Raw genomic sequence first — 19245 nt, 5'->3', positions numbered from 1 at the left:
TGAATACTATAGTAATTTGGGACATACTATAGAAGTACGATAAGACTAGTATAGAAATACTATAGCAGCTTTAAAATATTATAGAGGTATAAGAACATCACAGAAGTATGTTATGTTCTGTAATACCTCTATAATATAGCCGCTAAAGTATTTCTATAGTATATCGTACTTTTATAGTAATATTTTGTCCCAAAATACTATTTTCCTAAGGATTATTAGGCCATGCATAAACACGTTGTTTTCGTATTTAGATATGACGACCAGAAAAAAAATAAGTTATGCCAAGTTTTTGTTATGTTAAGTTGGTTCAGTGCCATTGACTCTCATTAGGTGTGTTCGACATCGGCTGCGGCTGGATGTAACCGATCGGCGAGATTAGCCGCGTGCAGGCGGGGAGGAGCTGAAAACGGAGACGTGAAGTCGGACGCGCTGTGGTTCCCGTAGTTTGCTGCATTTACGTCAGGCATGGCTGATCACGTGCCGTTTGCTTGCTTAATCGCATTAAACATGATTTGTAAGATGTAAACTACATAAAAAGTGATTACTGTTTTGAATGTCCGTGTATGAGCATGAGTGGAACTGAAGAGGCTTACAGCATCTGTTTTTACAAGAATAAAGTTTAACAGAAGGATAAATTATTTAAATACCAATGTAGTTGGGTCTACGTTTTTTATCCATTTTATTTTGATGAAGATGAAACAATATAACATCGCGACTACATGAAAAGAGCTTTAACTGTTATAAAAATACAGATTTGTGAGCATTTGTGGAACTGAGGACGTGAAAATACACACGAAACACACGTGATTGTTGTCATGTGGTGAATCCGACCAATCTTGAAACAGCTGTGTCGTCATTACAGCCCGTGCAGCTCCTCTTTGGGAACTGCGCTGGCTAACTCAGGCGGCTGATCTTGAACCGCTCTCGCGGTACTTAAAAACCATATGACACAGTCACGTGCCTGCAGCGCCAGCTTAAGTCGGACAGAAATACTAACCGGAATGCACTGCTTCAAGTCAGCCGCCGATCGGTCTGCGCAGCGCCGCATGAAGTCGAACACACCTATTATTTTTCGGCGTTTTCCTTCAGTTTTCAGTCCATAATGGCGGCCGCGCCGTCACGTCATGGGGGCAACTGTTGCTATGGAGCGTTCTATTGAGCTTCGCCTCTTGGGCTTCTATACTCTTTTTTTTTTTTTTTTTTTTTGCAAGAACTAACAGATGAGAACATACATACAAAAACATAGACATACAATATCGAGACAATATACAGAGAAAAAAATGATAAATAATAATAAATAAGTAAATAAAGAAGAGGACAAAAGAACAAAAAGAAACAAAAAAATAAAATAAAATAAAAAAAATAAAAAAAAGGGGCTATCACCTAAACAGCATCAGATGAAGAGGTCAAAAGTAGAACAGATCCTAACTGTACTTATGGCTTTCTTATTAGTGGAGACTGATATTACATTCAAGTAATTTTGCAGATCTTTCAGGAAGACAGAGAATACAGGTTTAGAGTTTGAAAATTTACATTTGTGAATGTAAAATTTGCTAAGAAAAATAATTAAATTAACAATAAAGCAAATATTTGTTTTTTTGGGGTCAGTGTCATAAAATCCAAATATAACGTTTCTCAAACGTACTGCAAATCCTGGCAAAATCTTACACTTAACAAACACATCAATATCTTTCCAGAACTTTTGTACGTAATGACATGACCAAAACAAATGTACAACGGTTTCATCACAAGTCAAACAAAAAGAACATGTAGTCTCAATGTCAGCTCTAAATCTTTGCATAAATCTCTTTACAGGGTAAAATCTGTGTAAAAGCTTAAAGGAAATTTCTTTCACTTTGTTTGTGAGGAAAATTTTTTGTTGTAGAGACCAGATTTTTGTCCAATTCAGGTTAACAAATAATTTATTCCAAAAAGAAATTGCAGCTGGAACAGAAATCAGGTTCTTAAGAAATAATGACCTTATCTTATAATTTTTAGATTTCGACTCAGAGAAGCAAATTTGTCCAACAGGAGTATCACAAATTTTTGGAAAGGATGCAGTAGGGCCTATAGAAAAATCACAATTTTTAAAAAGCATACATAAACCAGAGGGAATAGCTCCCATAACTATAGCAAACTCTTTGGGTGTTATTGGTATTTGATATTTAGTTAGAAATTCTGCGTAGCTGAACAAAAGACCCTTCTCATTAAACAATTGCTTCACCAAAAATAAACCATTATTAAACCAATTATCAAAAAACAAGGACTTATTCTTGAATAAAATGTTCTTATTGTTCCAAATGAAGCATTTTTGTGGTGAAAAGTTGTGTTTATAAATTAACGCCCAGGCTAAAAGAGCCTGACGATGAAAGTTGGATAGTTTGGTTGGTAGTTTTAATATATCATAATTGCAGGTTAAAAGAAAATTAATACCACCAAAATGTGAAAAGATAAGTTGGGGGAAAACATTCCATATGCTTCTATACTCTTTGCTGGAAACTCAAAAAATACATAAATACAGCACGTGACGAGACTCACGTGACTCACATAGTGCGTAATGACGTACAGGGATTTGGTGTCACGTGACGCGCTGTGCGTACGCGGCGGAATTGTAAGTGAAGATGGCGGACGAGGAGGCCGAGCAGGACCGCAGCGAGCGGATCGACGCTTCCGACGCTTTTAATGCGTTCTCAAAGCGACTCGACGAGATAGCGGCGGCTTTAAAAAGCAGCACGGAGTCTCGTGACGAGTGCACGTCGCAGTACTGTTATGACTTCTGTCAGGTGAGAGCAGATTAACCGACACAACACTCACAAACATCAGCACTGCAACTCCGATAAAATAAGAACTGTTCTGAGAACTGCGGCATGACTGCATAAAAACATTACTAGGGGTATAATTGATGCATTAATGTGTCTGTAGCGCCTTTGTCGCGTTTTTGGTGTCGTTATTTGGCTACTGTGTGCATCACGCGCAGCTCACTGTAAACAAGCACGCAGCGCACGCACGCAAAGCTGCAGAATCAACGCTGTGTCACTGTTATACATTTATATTATCTATTACTGACGTCACATAATCATCTATCAGTCATTGCACTGGGTGTGAGAAAAGGGCATTATAAATGAAACGTAGCCTATTATTATAATCTGAAGTGAATGACAGATAATGATGATGATGGTGATGAAGTGCAGTGAATGACAGATGATAATGATGTGCAGTGAATGAGAGATGATATGTATATATTTTCATGAATCAGTTTAATGAATTTGAACATTATTTAAACATCATGTTTTTCCAAAAATAAATAATGGACTACATTGTAGACCTTTACCATTTTTGCTTTGAGTTTTGTCTTTGAAGTTTTCTTAGGGGCCCCTTAAAACCTTCTGGGGGACCCCTGATCTAGAATACATTTCACTAGGGGTGTAACGGATCACAAAACTCACGGTTCGGATCACATTACGGTTTTTGATGCACGGATCAGATAATTTTTCAGATCAGCAAAAAAGTGGTGGAAAAAATCTAAAAAGAACAAATAAAGAAATTACAAAAATGTATAAAAAAGTAAAGTTTAAAGGTTAATTAAGGTTACTGTCTCTTTAAGATGAACACAGACCTGGTTTCCGTACGGATCACGGATCAACTGTGATCCGTAACACCCCTTCCATTTTTGCTTTGTATTTTCTGGGGGCCCCTTAAAACCTTCTGTGTGCCCCCTAATCTAAAATACAATTCACAATCTTTATGCGACTAGAGGTTGCTTTTACACAGTAATACAATAACAAAGGCAAAGCTTGATAATGTTATGAAGAAGAGTGGAACGATGGAGGATGTAGTGCGGATATTAATTATGGATTTACAAATCCTTGGTAACTTTTGGGATTATGTACGACTCCATAAAATATATCACATTGTGCAAGTGGTTTTTGGATATTTTTATTACTAAAATCTTACATATTGTGGCTTTTACATATAATATGAATATGTGCATTGGGTATTCAAAAACAAATTTTTTTAAAATATTTAATCTCTCTCTTACCCATCTGTATTTTTGGAATCAGCATGGTGATATTGTTTTTTACTTTTATAGAGGTAGTGTATGATGATAATAGATGAGAATAGCATTATCAGTTTCCTGTAATTCAGCGAATGTTTTTTTTTTGTGTGTGTATTTGTATGTTAATGTTTATGTGATGAGATGAGTGAGTGAGTTTATGCAGTTGTGTTTTTGCTTTGATAGTTTGTTGACCATCCATCTACTACCATCCATATGAATAAGTCCTTTCATCATTGATATGTTTATTCTGCCCTTAACTCGAGATAAAATTAAGTTGTGGTAGTCTATACGTTTTTAAACACATGATAAATATATGAATCATTTTTCATTAATACCACTGATTAGTTGATATTAAATCAGTTCAAATCCATTTACACTGCAAATCGTAACGCACATTGACATTTGTTTACCTTTATCAAACATGTTTCTTATCTCACACTGACAGTTGGCATTAAAGATACATTTCTAGCACAACATCAGAGAGTCTTAATGTTTGTCATATCAAGAGTAAAACACATTGTTCTGTAATCTGCAGAGAGAAACGATTGCTTGTAAATCTCATGTTATAAAGATAAACACATTGCACCATGCTGGCAGCAAAAAGCTTCTGTAGTCTAAGAAATAAATTTGCATGTATAAGAAATTGTGAGACATAAGCTTTGGTAGGTCTGTGTAAACAAAAATGGAAAAATCTAGTTTAAGGTTTAGATTGAATATTTCCAGAAATAACACATAGTTTCTTAGCAGAAGTGTACTCTTTTAAGCAACATTGAGAACGAGTGTCAACAGTGAACATAAATTGTCTTACTTTTGACACACCTGTGACCTTGAGTGCCTGATTTCCTGAATTAACAAACCTCCTTAGATGTTTGTGTGTGCATTTAAGAAATGAAATACATTGTGTTTCAGGATAATGATTAAAGGAAAGGAAGGATAGCAATGATAAGACTTGTTTAATGCTTCAATGGTATGTTGTATATGGTCATGTTCAATCATATTACAGCTTTTATACAGATTTTAAAATACTGCTACTACAGTACAGATCAAGTCCAAAAGTAGTAGGGGTTTGATGAGACACTAACTCCACGAGATGAGACGTGAGATTTTTGCACTTTTTAAGAAATCCTCAATGATAAAATATATGAATGGGAAACTGAAATCACATGTTTCTGCAATGTTTGAACTAATCAAGGACTGTCACTAACAATTCTTTTGGTAATTAGTAATGAAGTAATTTGATTTTTTTGGGTAATAGATAGGAATGCACCGATTGTTCGGCAGCAAAAATTATTCGGCCGAATAAATGAAAAGACCGAATACATTTAATTGAAAAATTAGGTCTTTGATGACATGATCAATAAAAAACCAGCACACAGTAAGAGATGTCCAAATGCAGCAAACATGTTGGTAAAAGCATTTTAAAGTGTCAGAGAAAGACACGAAAACATACAGCAGTACAAGTTTCCAAAAACCTTTAAAATTAATAAAATAATAATTAAAATAATGGACGCACAGACTGACATGCGGCTGTTACCAGTGTGCCCATATAAAGCAGAGATATACCCTTTGTCTATTAGTCATCATATTTCATTACGAGATAAGTTTGATCGATGATTTTATTAAAACATAAAACTACATTGACTCATTTTAAAGTCCCACTAGCAAGTTATTTAGGCAAAAAATATTAATTTGCTTGAGAAAGCTGCCGTTTGTACATACATTTTCATGTCATTGGCTATATGCCACTGCACTAAAGGCTTGTTGGAATATTACTAGTAACTATTATTTAATTGATTGATCGTTAATTTAAACGATCATCGAACATGGAAAATCGCATAAATTGACATCCCTAGTGGCATATGCGCCAGTGTATTGTAAAAAAAAATGGCGTCATTATTTCCTTATCGATTTAAGCCTGAATCAGACCAGGGAATATTAGTTAAGAAGATTTAACAGAATCTTTGCAATCTTAAAGAATGTTTCAGAATTATGTTTTTGTTTGTAGTTGTCTTATACTTTTTAGATACGTTGTTATTTGTATAATGTTATATTTGATTACAGACTGTGGATCTACAGTGATTGTTACTGACTGTAAAGCAACCCTACTTTTATCTTTTTACAAAAAATTTACAAAAACTCACCCCCTTGATTGCGTGTTCCCCAGAGGAAGGATTTGTGTAAATTTGTGATGTTACTAACCCAGGAAGAAGCTCAATGTAGTAAATCCAGCCGTTCTTTTGTAGTTTATGAGAAGCGTTTATTTTTTTATTTATTTTTCTTCTGTTAAAGAAAATATCTCCCTGTGCATTAAACCTCGAGTGTTGTAACTTTGCAGATGTTGTTTATGCTCAAACAGCAAGTTTAAAAAGTGAAACCATAATCAAGGACCCCTTTATGTGTGAAGAAATTGTGTTAAAATGTAGTACGTTGAGATAAATTTTAAGTGGATGTTTTGGGGGGATTTGTCTGTAATGACCAAATGAGCAGTAGTGACCAATAGTTAATGAAGTATGGCCACTTTGCTTGTGATCATTTCAGGCATTGGTGGAGTTTGCCAGTCTGTGGAAGATAGATGAGGAACCATTAGCAGTACTGGAGGTTTACGTCATCGCTCTTCTCAGCTTTACACAGGTGACCTCATACCTTTCTGTACAGTGTGAAAAGGTGCCTGTCGTACTCGAAAGACTCTCACTGTAAGTATGCACTTAACAGTTATGTAAGAATGCTTGATTGTTTCTGTTTTTATTTCATATACTTTTACTTCTCTATTAGTGCTGGGCGATAGACTGGTTCAAACAATAAACCGGGCTGAATTACACACACACGGTACGACTAAAAAAAGCGGCATACCAGTAGGAGTGGTTAAATGGTGGTTTAACAGTATTGCATGTATTCTGACTTATTAACACAGTTTTAGAGTTGGATTCCTCATGCTAAACATAGGCAAAGTGTCAAAAAAGGTGTTAAAACATTTCCTAATTTGAAACGTGCTACAGAGTATTTCAGGATTCATATACGTTTCTGAATTTTTTTTTCGAACATGGGTACATTTAACGTAGTATGGGAAGACCTTGCGTATCATTTCTTTTATGGGCACGTCTCCCGAAGAAGCACGCCCATACGTCAGTTACGCTAGAAGTCACAGGCATCACTGCTTGCAACAGCTTTTTTTATATCAAGACTTAACAATGGCACTAAAGAAGAAGTTTGTTATTGGATGTAAGGAGAATTTTATTCTCATTGTGTTTTTATTAAAAATAATAATAAACCACAAATTATGTATCTTAAAGTAAGGGAAAAATCCAAAGGTCTTTCGTGGGGAACCGTGATAAACGGTAAAAACTGCCACCCTTAAAAAACAACAAAAACAGGTCAAACTGCCCAGCACTACTCTCTATCTGTATTTCTGTTTTTTATTTTGCAAACTGTGATTATTTTTCCTTCTGTAGGAGTTGTGTAGAGTTGCTGATTTCCCTGCACCAGAATGTCCCAGATGTATTGTGGGAAAGGTTTAGGTCATCTGTTCAGGTAAATTAAATAAAGCATTGGTTAGCTTTACCATATTTGGACTGTTATTCTAAACTGACAGATAAACAAACAAAGCAAATTCTGTTTCATTTCACTACTTCAATTTTGCATTGGTTTCCAGACTAATGGTTGTAAAATAATGGTTATATTGTGGGCTACTACTTGTGTTTAGACTGCCCATTCATCGGTACAGGAGAAGGGAATCTCCCAGCTGATGATGCTCTACACCCTCTCACAAGAGCAAGGCATATGGACCAATCCAACACTGCAGAGTATCCTTAAAAATGATACACTAGCTCAAGAGAAAGGTGCGATTTATCTTCATTTTCCTCTTTAAATCAGTGTGAGGAACCGACACCAGCAGTCTGAGATTCTTCTTTTTTATCTCTTTAGTTCATGAGTTCCTCACTCTTGAAGGACCAACATTGCTTATGCTACGAGTCAAGCACCTGATCAAAGAGAATTATGTTGAGCAGGCTGCATTGCTGGCCAAGGCCTGTGCTGAGATCTCTCAAATTGAAGAAAAGGGACACTTCAAACAGACATACCTGGTTTGTTTGTGCACTATTGCTCCACAGGAAATTGTAATGGAAGAGGTAAGAATGAATGAATTTGCATACCATCATTCTGGTTTAGTTTACTTATAAAAGTTTTAAAAAGTCAAATGAACCAGAGCTTTATTGAACTTTCTGATAGTTTTTGTCAGTAGGTTCTTGGAGGTAGCTTTTCATACACTTAAACACAAATTAATTGGCTTATGGCTTTATATGACTTTTTTCTTTTCAGCTATCGAGAGTGGACTGTCGTGATGCTTTAGAGATGATTTGCAACCTTGAGGCAGACGGTGATGAGAAAGCTGCATTTACTTTGTGTTCTGGTTTTTTGACCCGTCAGATTCTTCAAGAGGATTCTTACTGTGCTTGGTAAGTTACAAAAGTAACCATCGTTAAGAGAATAAGTGTGGAATTTGATAATGCTACATTCACCTTGGTAAGAAATTTCAGCTCATTGTCAAAAACAGGGCTGCCCAGTACAACGAAAATTATTGAAATATCGCAGATGTGTATATGGCAATAATAGTTTGCAATAACGGAATAATTTGAATTCTTCCAAAGGCAATGTTCAAGTCAAAGTTTATCAAACCGTCTGGAGTACTTGTGTGTGCTTTGATGTGTGGAAAATTATCCACTATCAGAAAGAATGTTAAACATTTTAATAAGTTCAAATTTATTTCACAAACTTTGGATTGCATATCTATTATCGCATCAAGCTATCGCATATGAAAATATTATTCGATATTGTGCAGCCCTAGGGAAAAACATGGATGATAATTTATATTCTAAATAATTTGATGTAATGATTTGTATGCTCTCTTGGCAGGGAGCTGACTCTGTTCTGGGGCAAACTACTGAAGAGATTAGAGCCTTCAGAGCAAGGCTTTTTAGACAGATGTCGTCAAATGTCGCTTCTGTCCAAAACTGTGTTCCATCTACTCTTTTTCGTTAAAGTCGTCCAGTCAGAGGTGTGCCTTTCCTCATCTCATGCTTTATGTAATTATTTTACAAAAAAAATTTAAATGTCTTGGAAACACTAACCAAACCTTTTTTTAAATCTGTAGATGGATAAAGATGGACTGCCGACTTGCATTGAGATGTGTATACGAGCTCTCCGAATGGAGTCTTGTGAAGATAGCACCAAGGCCACGGTCTGCAAAACCATTTCCTGCCTGTTACCCTCAGACCTAGAGGTTAAACGGGCCTGCCAGCTGACACAGTTTCTCATGGAGCCAACGGTTGACTCCTATTACGCGGTGGAAACTCTTTTCAATGAGCCAGACCAGAAGCTAGAGGAAGAACATCTACCAGTACCAAACTCACTGCGTTGTGATCTAATTTTAGTCCTCAAAACCCAATGGCCTTTTGACCCTGAGTTCTGGGACTGGAAGACATTAAAACGCCACTGTTTGGGTCTTATGGGAGAGGAGGCCTCTATCGTGTCCTCCATTGATGAACTAAATGATGGTGACCCTGAGGCATCAGAGGAAGAGGCGAACTTGTTCGGTGGGGAGTTTAAGGATGTAACTCAGCGGTTTGTGGATGCAACTAATGAACTGAATGAAATTGCAGATCAGAAGCAGAAGAACAGAGAGATAAAAAAGTTGAGAGAAAAAGGCTTTGTTTCTGCTCGGTTCAGGAATTGGCAGGCTTACATGCAGTATTGTGTTTTGTGTGATAAGGAGTTTCTCGGTCACAGAATAGTGCGACATGCACAAACTCACTTTAAGGATGGATGCTACACCTGCCCAATATGTTTAGAGACATTTGATGCAAGAGAGACTCTCGAACCACACGTTGCATCGCATGTGAAACTTTCATGTAAAGAACGTCTGGCAGCGATGGACACGAGTAAGAAATTAGCCAACCCAAAAACTGCCGCTCCTGTCATAGCTGCTCTGAAAGCTAAAAGTGGTGAGAATCAGCTGCGAAAGACCAAAGCAAAAACCAACTGCAACAGGGACTCCAACAAACTCCTTAATGGAGATGCCGATGACTCAGAGCGTTTGGACTTAAATGATGGTAGCGAAGGGAGTATTTGCCCGGTTCAGAGCTGCCGGAAGGGATTTAAATACTTTCGTAATCTTCTTGCTCACGTAAAAGATCACGGGGACAACGACGAAGCAAAGCGCTTTCTTGAAATGCAGAGCACAAAAGTAGTGTGTCAGTATTGCCGTCGTCAGTTTGTCAGCGTTGATCACCTGAACGATCACTTACAGGTACACTGTGGCACAAAACCCTACATTTGCATACAGCTTAATTGCAAAGCCAGTTTTGACTCTAATGCTGAACTTCTTGTACATAAAAAAGACCACCCAATCTTCAAGGCTAAGTGTATGTTTCCAGGTTGTGGCAAGATTTTTCATGAAGCCTATAAACTGTATGATCATGAGGCACAGCATTACAAAACATTTACCTGCAAAGCACCAGACTGTGGTAAAGTGTTTCATTGTCAGGCCGAGTTAGATCTCCACACTGAGGGTCACGTCACAAAAGTGGAATCCCAGAGCACTGACGGCCAACCTACAGAACCTTATCAAGAACAGTTGCATCAGCCAGACCCCGCCTTGGTCACACATTTAAATGGCATTGGCGTGGATCCTCTTGTGGACCGTCCTTCAGCCACGGTGTTAGTAAAGCATTCTGTCGAAAATATGCTAAAAGGTGCTTTTGCAGTTTCCTCTGAAGGGTCCATCCATCCAGAAATAGGTAAACCTAAACGGCAAGAAGAGAATCCTATCTATCAGCAGATCCCTCAAACAAATGACCATCTGACCCAGCCAGCCATGGGTGCACACATGTCTCATTTAAATCAGTTTGGGCCAGAGGAATCTCTGCTGGAGGCATTGATGAATGATTCAGATCCCATGCCCTCTACATCTTCTTACCAGAGCTTATTAGAGGACTTTCTGCCTGTTCCAGCGACTGATGTTTTGCAAGACCAGCTACCAACCACTGATTTGGGGAAGGCTTCATTATACAACAATACAAATGGAGTGTTTGGGCAGTACAGTCCCAATCCTTTGGGTCAGATTCAGTCGCAGTATTCAAACATTTACCCTAATAACATGACGCCACAAACGCAGCCTTGTCACAGTGCAACGCCACTTGTGTCATTGTGTCAGATGGTTCCACCTGTTTCACAAACGCTTCCTCTTCAAATTGCTCCATTACCACCAAGTAATGGACAAACATCTGAAATCAAAACTGTCCAACCGGTAGGCACAAACAGTGCTGTACAAGTGGTGAAAGAAAAAGAAAGACACAAATGTCCACATGATTCATGTACCCGAGACTATAGCTCTTACAGGAGTGTAACTAAGCACATGAAGGCTGTTCATCCTGATTTTTACACACAGTGGAAACTAGCGAAGAAGAACAACATGGCACCCCGTTCTGTTTCTATGAAAGGACGTGTCAGTTCAATTCGACGAGACAAGATGGGTCAAAAAGTCCCTGGCCCTGTTGTTCAAACACAGAACCCCCTTAGTCCATCTAATCCCTACTCAACAAACTGCATAAACCCCAGTTTTCCTTCTGTCGCCTCTCATATAACTTCTCCCCCCACAGGCCATATCCAAACCAATGGAATGGACAACATATTGGATCCCATTGTGACCTCTCAACTTGGAAATGGTACAAATCAGTCTCAAATGCAATCTGCCCACTCATGGGACTCCAGGAACAATTCATTGCCCCAACAACAGACATGTCATTCCCAGGCAATGCCTCAAAACATGAACACCATGTTAAATAGTAATTTTACTCCTCACTTGGACACAGCTTCTAGTGAAAATCCCATGCATAGAGGAATGCACTATATTACTCTACAATCACAGAATAATCCTAACATTTCACCTGCGCCAGCCCCAGTGGACAGTGTTCAAAAGCTAATTGGACCCACCAATAACAGTTTGCATTCACTTGGCAACATCCATCCACCTCAACAAGTCATGAGTCCTAATATGATGGGAGTTGGTAATTCTGTAGCAAATCCAACTTCGTCCCCTGCTCAAACGTCTGTGTTACCCTCTTACACTGACAGTCTGAACAGTTCAATTCCTAAAGATTCATCCGTATGCAATGATACTTTCTCTGGAGTAACACACACTGAGTGTGTAGTGAAGATGGAAAGGGAAGAGGATCCCAATTTACATATACCACTTTCAAGCATTGGAGCTGCCCCATTAGATGAGAGTTCTTCTCACAATAACACTGGACATGTGTCAGACGGCAAGGGCAAAAAAAAGGTCAAACGAAGCAAAAGAACAAAGTGGCCTGCCATTATTAAAGATGGAAAGTTTATTTGTTGCAGGTGCTATCGAGAATTTCCAAGTCCTAAATCTCTTGGAGGGCACTTATCAAAGCGTTCTTATTGCAAACCATTTGAGGAAACTGACCTAACAACTGATCTTCCGAGCTCCTTTCTTGATCTTCTCAATTCACCTCATCCAACACCTTCCTCATATGTGAACCTGGAGCTGTCTGTGCACCCACCAGTTAAAGGCCCTCTTGATCCGAAACTATTTCCCAATGTCACTTATCCCCAAGCTAATGGTTCCATTCACACGAACAATGATAAACAGATGGAAGAAGTGTTCAAGCAAAGCCCATCAAATTTGTGTGTGAGCTCTGGAAAAGAACAACAGATGCTTCCAGATGCCGGTGGAGTGTATACTCAAAGCAATCGCATGTCAGAAACTAGTGTTATACAGCACACAGATAGTGTGAAAAATCAACTACAAGCAAGTTACCCAGAGCTGTCCAACCCTATTTTTAATAATGGTCTTAGTGATCCTCTTCTTTCTCAGTTGTTGGCTGAGGACCACTCTGCATCCTCCCCAGGTAGTGGATCTTCAGATCATGTCAGTCAATTTCTTCAAGCTAAAACTATGAATAAAATGAAAGAGAGCAAGGACAAAACATCTGTCGTCAATGCAAGTGAGTTATCAAATGATGGACTTCTGGCAGCCATGGCCACTCTTGCTCATAATTTAGTGTCTGAAAAGAGCGTCAAAGAGAGACTGCGTGAACAGATATTGGCTGGAGACCCCAACAAAAAACCCAGCAGTTTGCCTGGTGAATCAAGTGTTGAGAGTCCCTGCTCACAAATGTCTGTAGCAAGTTCGGTGACTGAAGATATGCAGCGTAGCTCAAACGTTAATCAGAATTTTACTCAAAATGAGCAGGAAATTGTGGGAAATGCTGCTGGGAGTTCTGCCAAAACTGTTCTGGAGTTGGGAGACGACAATCCGAACGAGGGCTTAATTCAAACCAAGTCCTCTGCACCGTCAGGACCTGCTGTGAATGACCAAATCGCAGCCAAAGTGGATGAAATCTTGGAAATTCAAAATGCTTTGGAGAAGCTTGACCTAGACAGAGATATCAATGAAGATAGCAGCACTGTCAGTGGTGCTAAAGTGAATGACGAGAAGCCTAATAAGCCAGTAGAGTCCAAAGGTTCACCCGCTGAGATGCCAAGTTTTGTGAAACCATTTGGATGTGATGCAAAGGGTTGTACTTACAGAGCAATGACAAAAGATGCTCTTTTTAAACATCTAATCAAACTGCACAATTACACAGATGACATGCTCGCTCAGTTAAAAGACCAGTTTAATGTCGCCCCTTTCACCTGTCAAAAATGTTCCAAGGCATTCACACGCAACTCCAACCTCAGAGCCCATTATCTAACAATTCATAATTTTTCACAGGAAGATTGGAAAAAGATGAAAATGAATTGTCAGTCGATTCACATGCTGAAGGAAAGTGACAAAGGAAGCCCTTGCCCAGTGCCAGAATTTGTGTCCAATCAAGTGAAAAAAATGCCACTTCCAGATGAGTGTCAGCAGCAAGAAGCTGCTTCAGTAAAATCAGGGTCCTTGAAAGTGAATAAAATCAAAAAATCTATTTGCGTCACCCCATCATTTGTCCAGCAAACCGCTGTCGTGCCTAAAGGCAAACGTCTTGCTATAAAAAAACAGGCATTAACTTGGGAAGTTCCGATTACTATTCAACCCTCAGTCATTGTGTCTGGTCATTCTTCAATGAATCCAAAAGTAGATCAGCTTCCAAATACATGGTGTCCTGGTCAGGTGCATGGCTCCCCCCTTAAAGAACTTCTACCTATGCCTCCCTTAACCCAAAATCCGTCAGCACCTGAACAGAAAGCAAATAAGTCAGTGGACATAAAGCCCAAACCTAGCAAGCCCCGACCGGCAAAGCCAAAAGAATCTCCCAAAAAAACAAAAGAGAAAAAGGTAGAAACTGATGATGCATTTAGTCCCTACAGACCTTATCGTTGTGTTCACAACGGCTGTGTGGCGGCATTTACAATTCAGCAAAATTTGATTCTACATTACAAAGCGGTGCATCAGTCGGCTTTGCCTAAATTTGAGGTGAACAATCAAGATGAGCAAAACGATGATGAGACAGAGGAAAATGGTAAGAATGAGGAGAACGAGGACACTCCAGATAGTGAAATTAAAGAGGTGGATGAGTTCAGGTGTCAAGTCAAAGACTGTTCTTGTATTTTCCAGTCAGTTCCAGACTTGCTACAGCATTACCTTCAGCTGCACAAGTTAACCCTCGAGAAAGCAGGTGCCATGATGTGCAGCATCAATCTGGGCCGGTTTCAGTGTGATCAGCCAGACTGCTCTGAGAGTTTTACAGGCTTTTGGAAGTATATCAATCATGTCGATACAAAGCATAAAGATATAAAAATCTCTCAAGTTGAGGCTGTGGAGGGCTTGTTCAGATGTCAGGTGGAGGGTTGTGAATGCGCTTACAGCACACGGTCAAATCTACTGCGGCACACCATGAAGAAACACCATGATGTTTACAAACGAATGCTTATGAACCCACAAGAAAGCAGGGGGGTTAAACTCGGTCGTCCGAGGAAAAATCCTTTAGACGTCGTTGAAAAAGAAAACAGGGAAAATCGGGAAACGAACAAGAAGCCAATAAAAAAGGGGTGTCTGAAAAAGAAAAAAGATAAGAAAAACAATTGGACCAAATATGGAAAGCCCATTTTGAAAACCCAGGAAGAAGCTTCTGCGATGTGCACAAAACGATTACAACTGCAGTATGCTTGTATGATAAAAGGTTGTGAAACTGTGACCGGTTCAGAAAGAAATATAATGAAACATTACCTGCAGCATGGTCTCCCAAAACAGTACCTGGAGGAACAGAGAAGCAACTTTATATACTGTAAAAAGTTACCCCGATCCAGATATAAAGGTATCGCGTCCAGAAGTGACGACACTGATAAATCTGCAGAGAGCTCCATCGAGACATCTGATAACGAGGAAACTGTTGAGCCGGGTCCGAGCGAATCTGAGTTCTCAAAACCCACATCTGAGAAAGAAAGCACAGAGGATGCAGATCTATCAGACGCCAAGCCTACCACAGACACGTGTTCAGAGATATCCGTAGTGGTAAAACGGCGGAGGGGACGCCCACGCAAGGGCGATGGCAAAACAGACCGATCATTCGCACGTAACAGGACAACGAAGCCAAGGACCGCGAGAAGCTGTGCTGTGAGTTATCTAGACGTAAACTCTGATTCCACCTCCTCTAGCGCTACTCTGACCCAGGAGGATGTCTCTGATCCAAACACACCATTGAATTCGTTCAAGCCCATGGGATTTGAGGTGTCCTTTCTTCAGTTTCTTAAGGAATCAAGGACACCCAATAAGCGAAAGGCTACAGTACCGATAAATGGAAGTTCATGTAAGCGGATGGCTGCTTTCCATCTAAAGACTGCGACAGTGGTGTGCAGAAGATCTGATGCAATAATGCCCTCACGGGATGTCCTCCAACTTGTTGAATTTAAAAATCCTCAAAAGTTGACTTGTCTCAGCAATGTCACGTTTGAAGTGCATAAAGTCTTTTCTGATGTCCTTGAACTTCTGCTCAAACAGCTTCATGACATGCGACCCACAGTGATTCTCGAAAAAGAAAATTAATTTACATGAACTTTTGTTGTTGGAACTCAGGATTAAGGTTCATTGCTGCAAACTGGTGTCTAGTCAAATGGTTTTATCTCTGGTATGACATGAACGCAGAACAGCTGTTGCTCGTCGAAGGAGCTGTGGAATTATTTTTAATTATGTAGAAAACACTACGTGCCCTTGATCTTAATGACCCCTATAGTATGATGTTTATAACTTGTCAAGACAGCTTGTGTATGTTAACCTCACGTGATAGTTGCAGTAGATGATGAAATACCTCTAAAGCATGCGTGTCCTTATATAAAGCCCATCAGCACATTTTCTTGCCTTGATTTTGGTTCCTTTATTATCTGTTTTGAGTATTGGATAGGCTCATGACTTTGTAATATTCTATTGAACTTTTTCTATCCAACTGAAAGTGATTCATGATCAGTTCTGAGGTTATGTGCTGTGTAAGAATTGTAACCGTTTTGGTCATGTTTACCTTGTAAATCTGAAATTTGTCAAAAATGTTGTGTCTGGTTCTTTGATCAACTACTGCCACCAGCAGTCTGTATGTTACTCAATAGATACCAATTTAATACAGCTTGCATTTTCTTACTCTGTCTTGGACTCATTCTTAATGACAAAGTGTGATTTTTTTTCACGCATTTATTCATTCAGCAGATGCGTCTGTCCAAAGCGACTTGCAAATTCATTTTATTGCCGGTAGTACAATATTATTAAGTTTTAGTCACAACATTGTGTTAACAAGTATTGTTAGCAAGTACACGAAGAGATGAAGGAAAGAGAGAATTAGTCTGATTTTTTCTTCTGCTATCATGTTGCACTTCTGTTACCATCATCCTGATCTGGGTACTTCAAAATTTGGTTAGTATCAATCTTTTCAGTGGCCATTACTAATACACTTTCAGCGAAAAAGTTACAAAAGTTGTCACTAAGGTGACACCTTTAAATAGGTCCAAATACCTACTATTTAGGTACTGATTTGTACCTTTAAGTGTGAACCTTTATAGCAGTGGTCACCAATCCTGGTCCTGGAGGGCGGTGTCTCTGTAGAGTAAGAAGCCGTTTCTCAATATGCGTTCTTGTCTGTTCTTGTGGACTTGTGAAACGTCATCAGTTGCAGCCCAAGAACTGTTCCAATTCAAAGTTCGCGTCAAGCCCAAGTTCGCATAAAATCCCCGGATGTGTTCTTGATCCGCCCATTTTATCGAGGATGCATCAGAGGAGACTTGTGTGGACTTATGACAGCGAAGATTCCCAGAATGCATTCCGCGTCAGGAGTTCGTTCTTCCGAGTCTGAACTTGAAACTTCGAACTACGAAGGACACAAGTCCGAGTTCGGCGTACTTGGTTTTGAGAAACGGCTAGAGACAACAAACACACCTAATCAAACACACCTGAAGCAGCTAATTAAGGTGTTTCAGGTGTGTTTAATTAGGGTTGGAGCTAAACTCTGCAGAGACACCGGCCCTCCAGGAACAGGATTAGTGACTACTGCTTTAGAGGTAGCAATATTCACCTGGCTTTTAGGTACAAAAGTGTACTGTTTGAGAAGGTACTGCTTCAGTGACAACTTTAGTGGATTTTTTTCCCTTTTTTTAAGAGTCTACAAGGAGAGCAGGTTGGCTGATGCCAGTACGTATATAATGATAGCAAGTGAGAACGTTGTCAAGCTGTAAAAAATACTCAAACAATATTTATTATAAAACTACACAGTTTTGTTGGAAGAACCACTTGTGTTTATTGGCCATGAAAACACTGTTAACAGATCTCATGGGAATTTGTACATATTTTACAAGTTGGCTATTTCAAATCTTATATGGCAAAAAAAATATATTTCAAAATATACAAAAATGGCCAAAAAATACTGAAATATATTCTGAAATATGTTTACAAAATTTTTTTTCTTGTATATGTTATTGTCCGTTTTTGTCTAGTTTATATTATATCATATATTTTAAAGCATTTATATTCACTTTGTGTTGGAAGAAAAACTTTGTATTGTAAAACCTATAAACAACTGGAAACTGCAAGAATATACTTAGAATTATACACACTTATAGACTTTATACTTCTACTTTATACATTTTATTCAAACTTTTATTTGGGCCATAAAAATATATTTTTGCTGTTTGGGTTGTAAAATTAGAAATGTATTTGTTGCCCCTGAAATACATTTTGAATTATATGTTAATATAATAATTTATGAAGGTTAAATAAAATATGTGAAGGTTAAAAACTAAATATATTTTTATTCAATAATATATTTACTTAAGCATTACTTTTTACTAAATTAATTTAGAATATATTTTTAAAAACATATTTTTGGCCAAAGAAATTTGTTTTTTGCATTATGGGATGAATTCGTACAAAATGTAAAAAATATAAACAGTAATGAAACCCCGCCCCTAACGCCAACGTCACGGGGCGAAATCAGTTTGTTCAGAAATGTGTGAATGTGGATGTATGAATTAAAGGAACAGTATGTAGGATTGTAGCCAAAACTGGTATTGCAATCACAAAACTTGTGGCTAAAACTGGTACTGCAATCACACAGCAGGGGCCCGTTCTTCGTACGTCGCTAACTCAGTTAGCTGGATTTGATTGTTGATGATTTGGCATGATCTTGGATTATTTGGTTCTTCGAAGCTCATTCTAAACTTGCTGTCATAGCAACAGGTCCCTAAGCTCAAACCTGCTCGGGAGCAGGCTTATTTCATGTAAACAAGATTAGTTTGTACCTTTTTAAGCGGATGTGATACGGAAAGTCTGACGCAGTCGCGTATTCTTCATTATACGAGCGCAATCTGCGTAAGATGCATGATTAATATAAAGAGCTTTTCAAATTCAACACGTAATAAAAAAAGAATATATTAATTAAATCTTTTAGCGATGTTATTTAAAAAATATATAATATAACAAATATATTTTCCTGTACTTGTGCGACTTGTTTTTGTGTAACAGGTGTTTGATTATTATTCTTAAACGAATGACATGCTGATCACATTCATTTTAAATTTGTTTGAATTTTCCTTAATAAAAACAGCAATTAATCATACCCAGCACTAATAGATGTTATGTACAATAAAGACTATTACTCAGTGTGAAATAATTTTCATTTGAATAAACTAATCTCCTATTTTAGTTTTGT

At 38.4% G+C, this 19245-nt stretch overlaps 1 protein-coding gene across 1 annotated transcript; it reads left to right on the top strand.

Annotated features, from left to right (window-relative positions):
• Positions 1-2609: 2609 nt before the first annotated feature.
• Positions 2610-19238, top strand: znf292b (zinc finger protein 292b). Its single transcript, XM_065257415.1, has 8 exons — positions 2610-2783; positions 6596-6750; positions 7507-7585; positions 7758-7893; positions 7979-8181; positions 8372-8508; positions 8966-9107; positions 9204-19238. The coding sequence occupies exons 1-8, from the start codon at positions 2622-2624 to the stop codon at positions 16101-16103; spliced, it is 7914 nt and encodes a 2637-aa protein (XP_065113487.1). The 5' UTR covers positions 2610-2621; the 3' UTR covers positions 16104-19238.
• Positions 19239-19245: the final 7 nt, after the last annotated feature.

The sequence above is a fragment of the Paramisgurnus dabryanus genome, chromosome 12 (genome assembly GCF_030506205.2).
Source record: "Paramisgurnus dabryanus chromosome 12, PD_genome_1.1, whole genome shotgun sequence".
Lineage (NCBI taxonomy): Eukaryota > Metazoa > Chordata > Actinopteri > Cypriniformes > Cobitidae > Paramisgurnus > Paramisgurnus dabryanus.
Note: the sequence above shows the minus strand (reverse complement) of the source record. Positions and strands in the feature narration are given on the sequence as shown.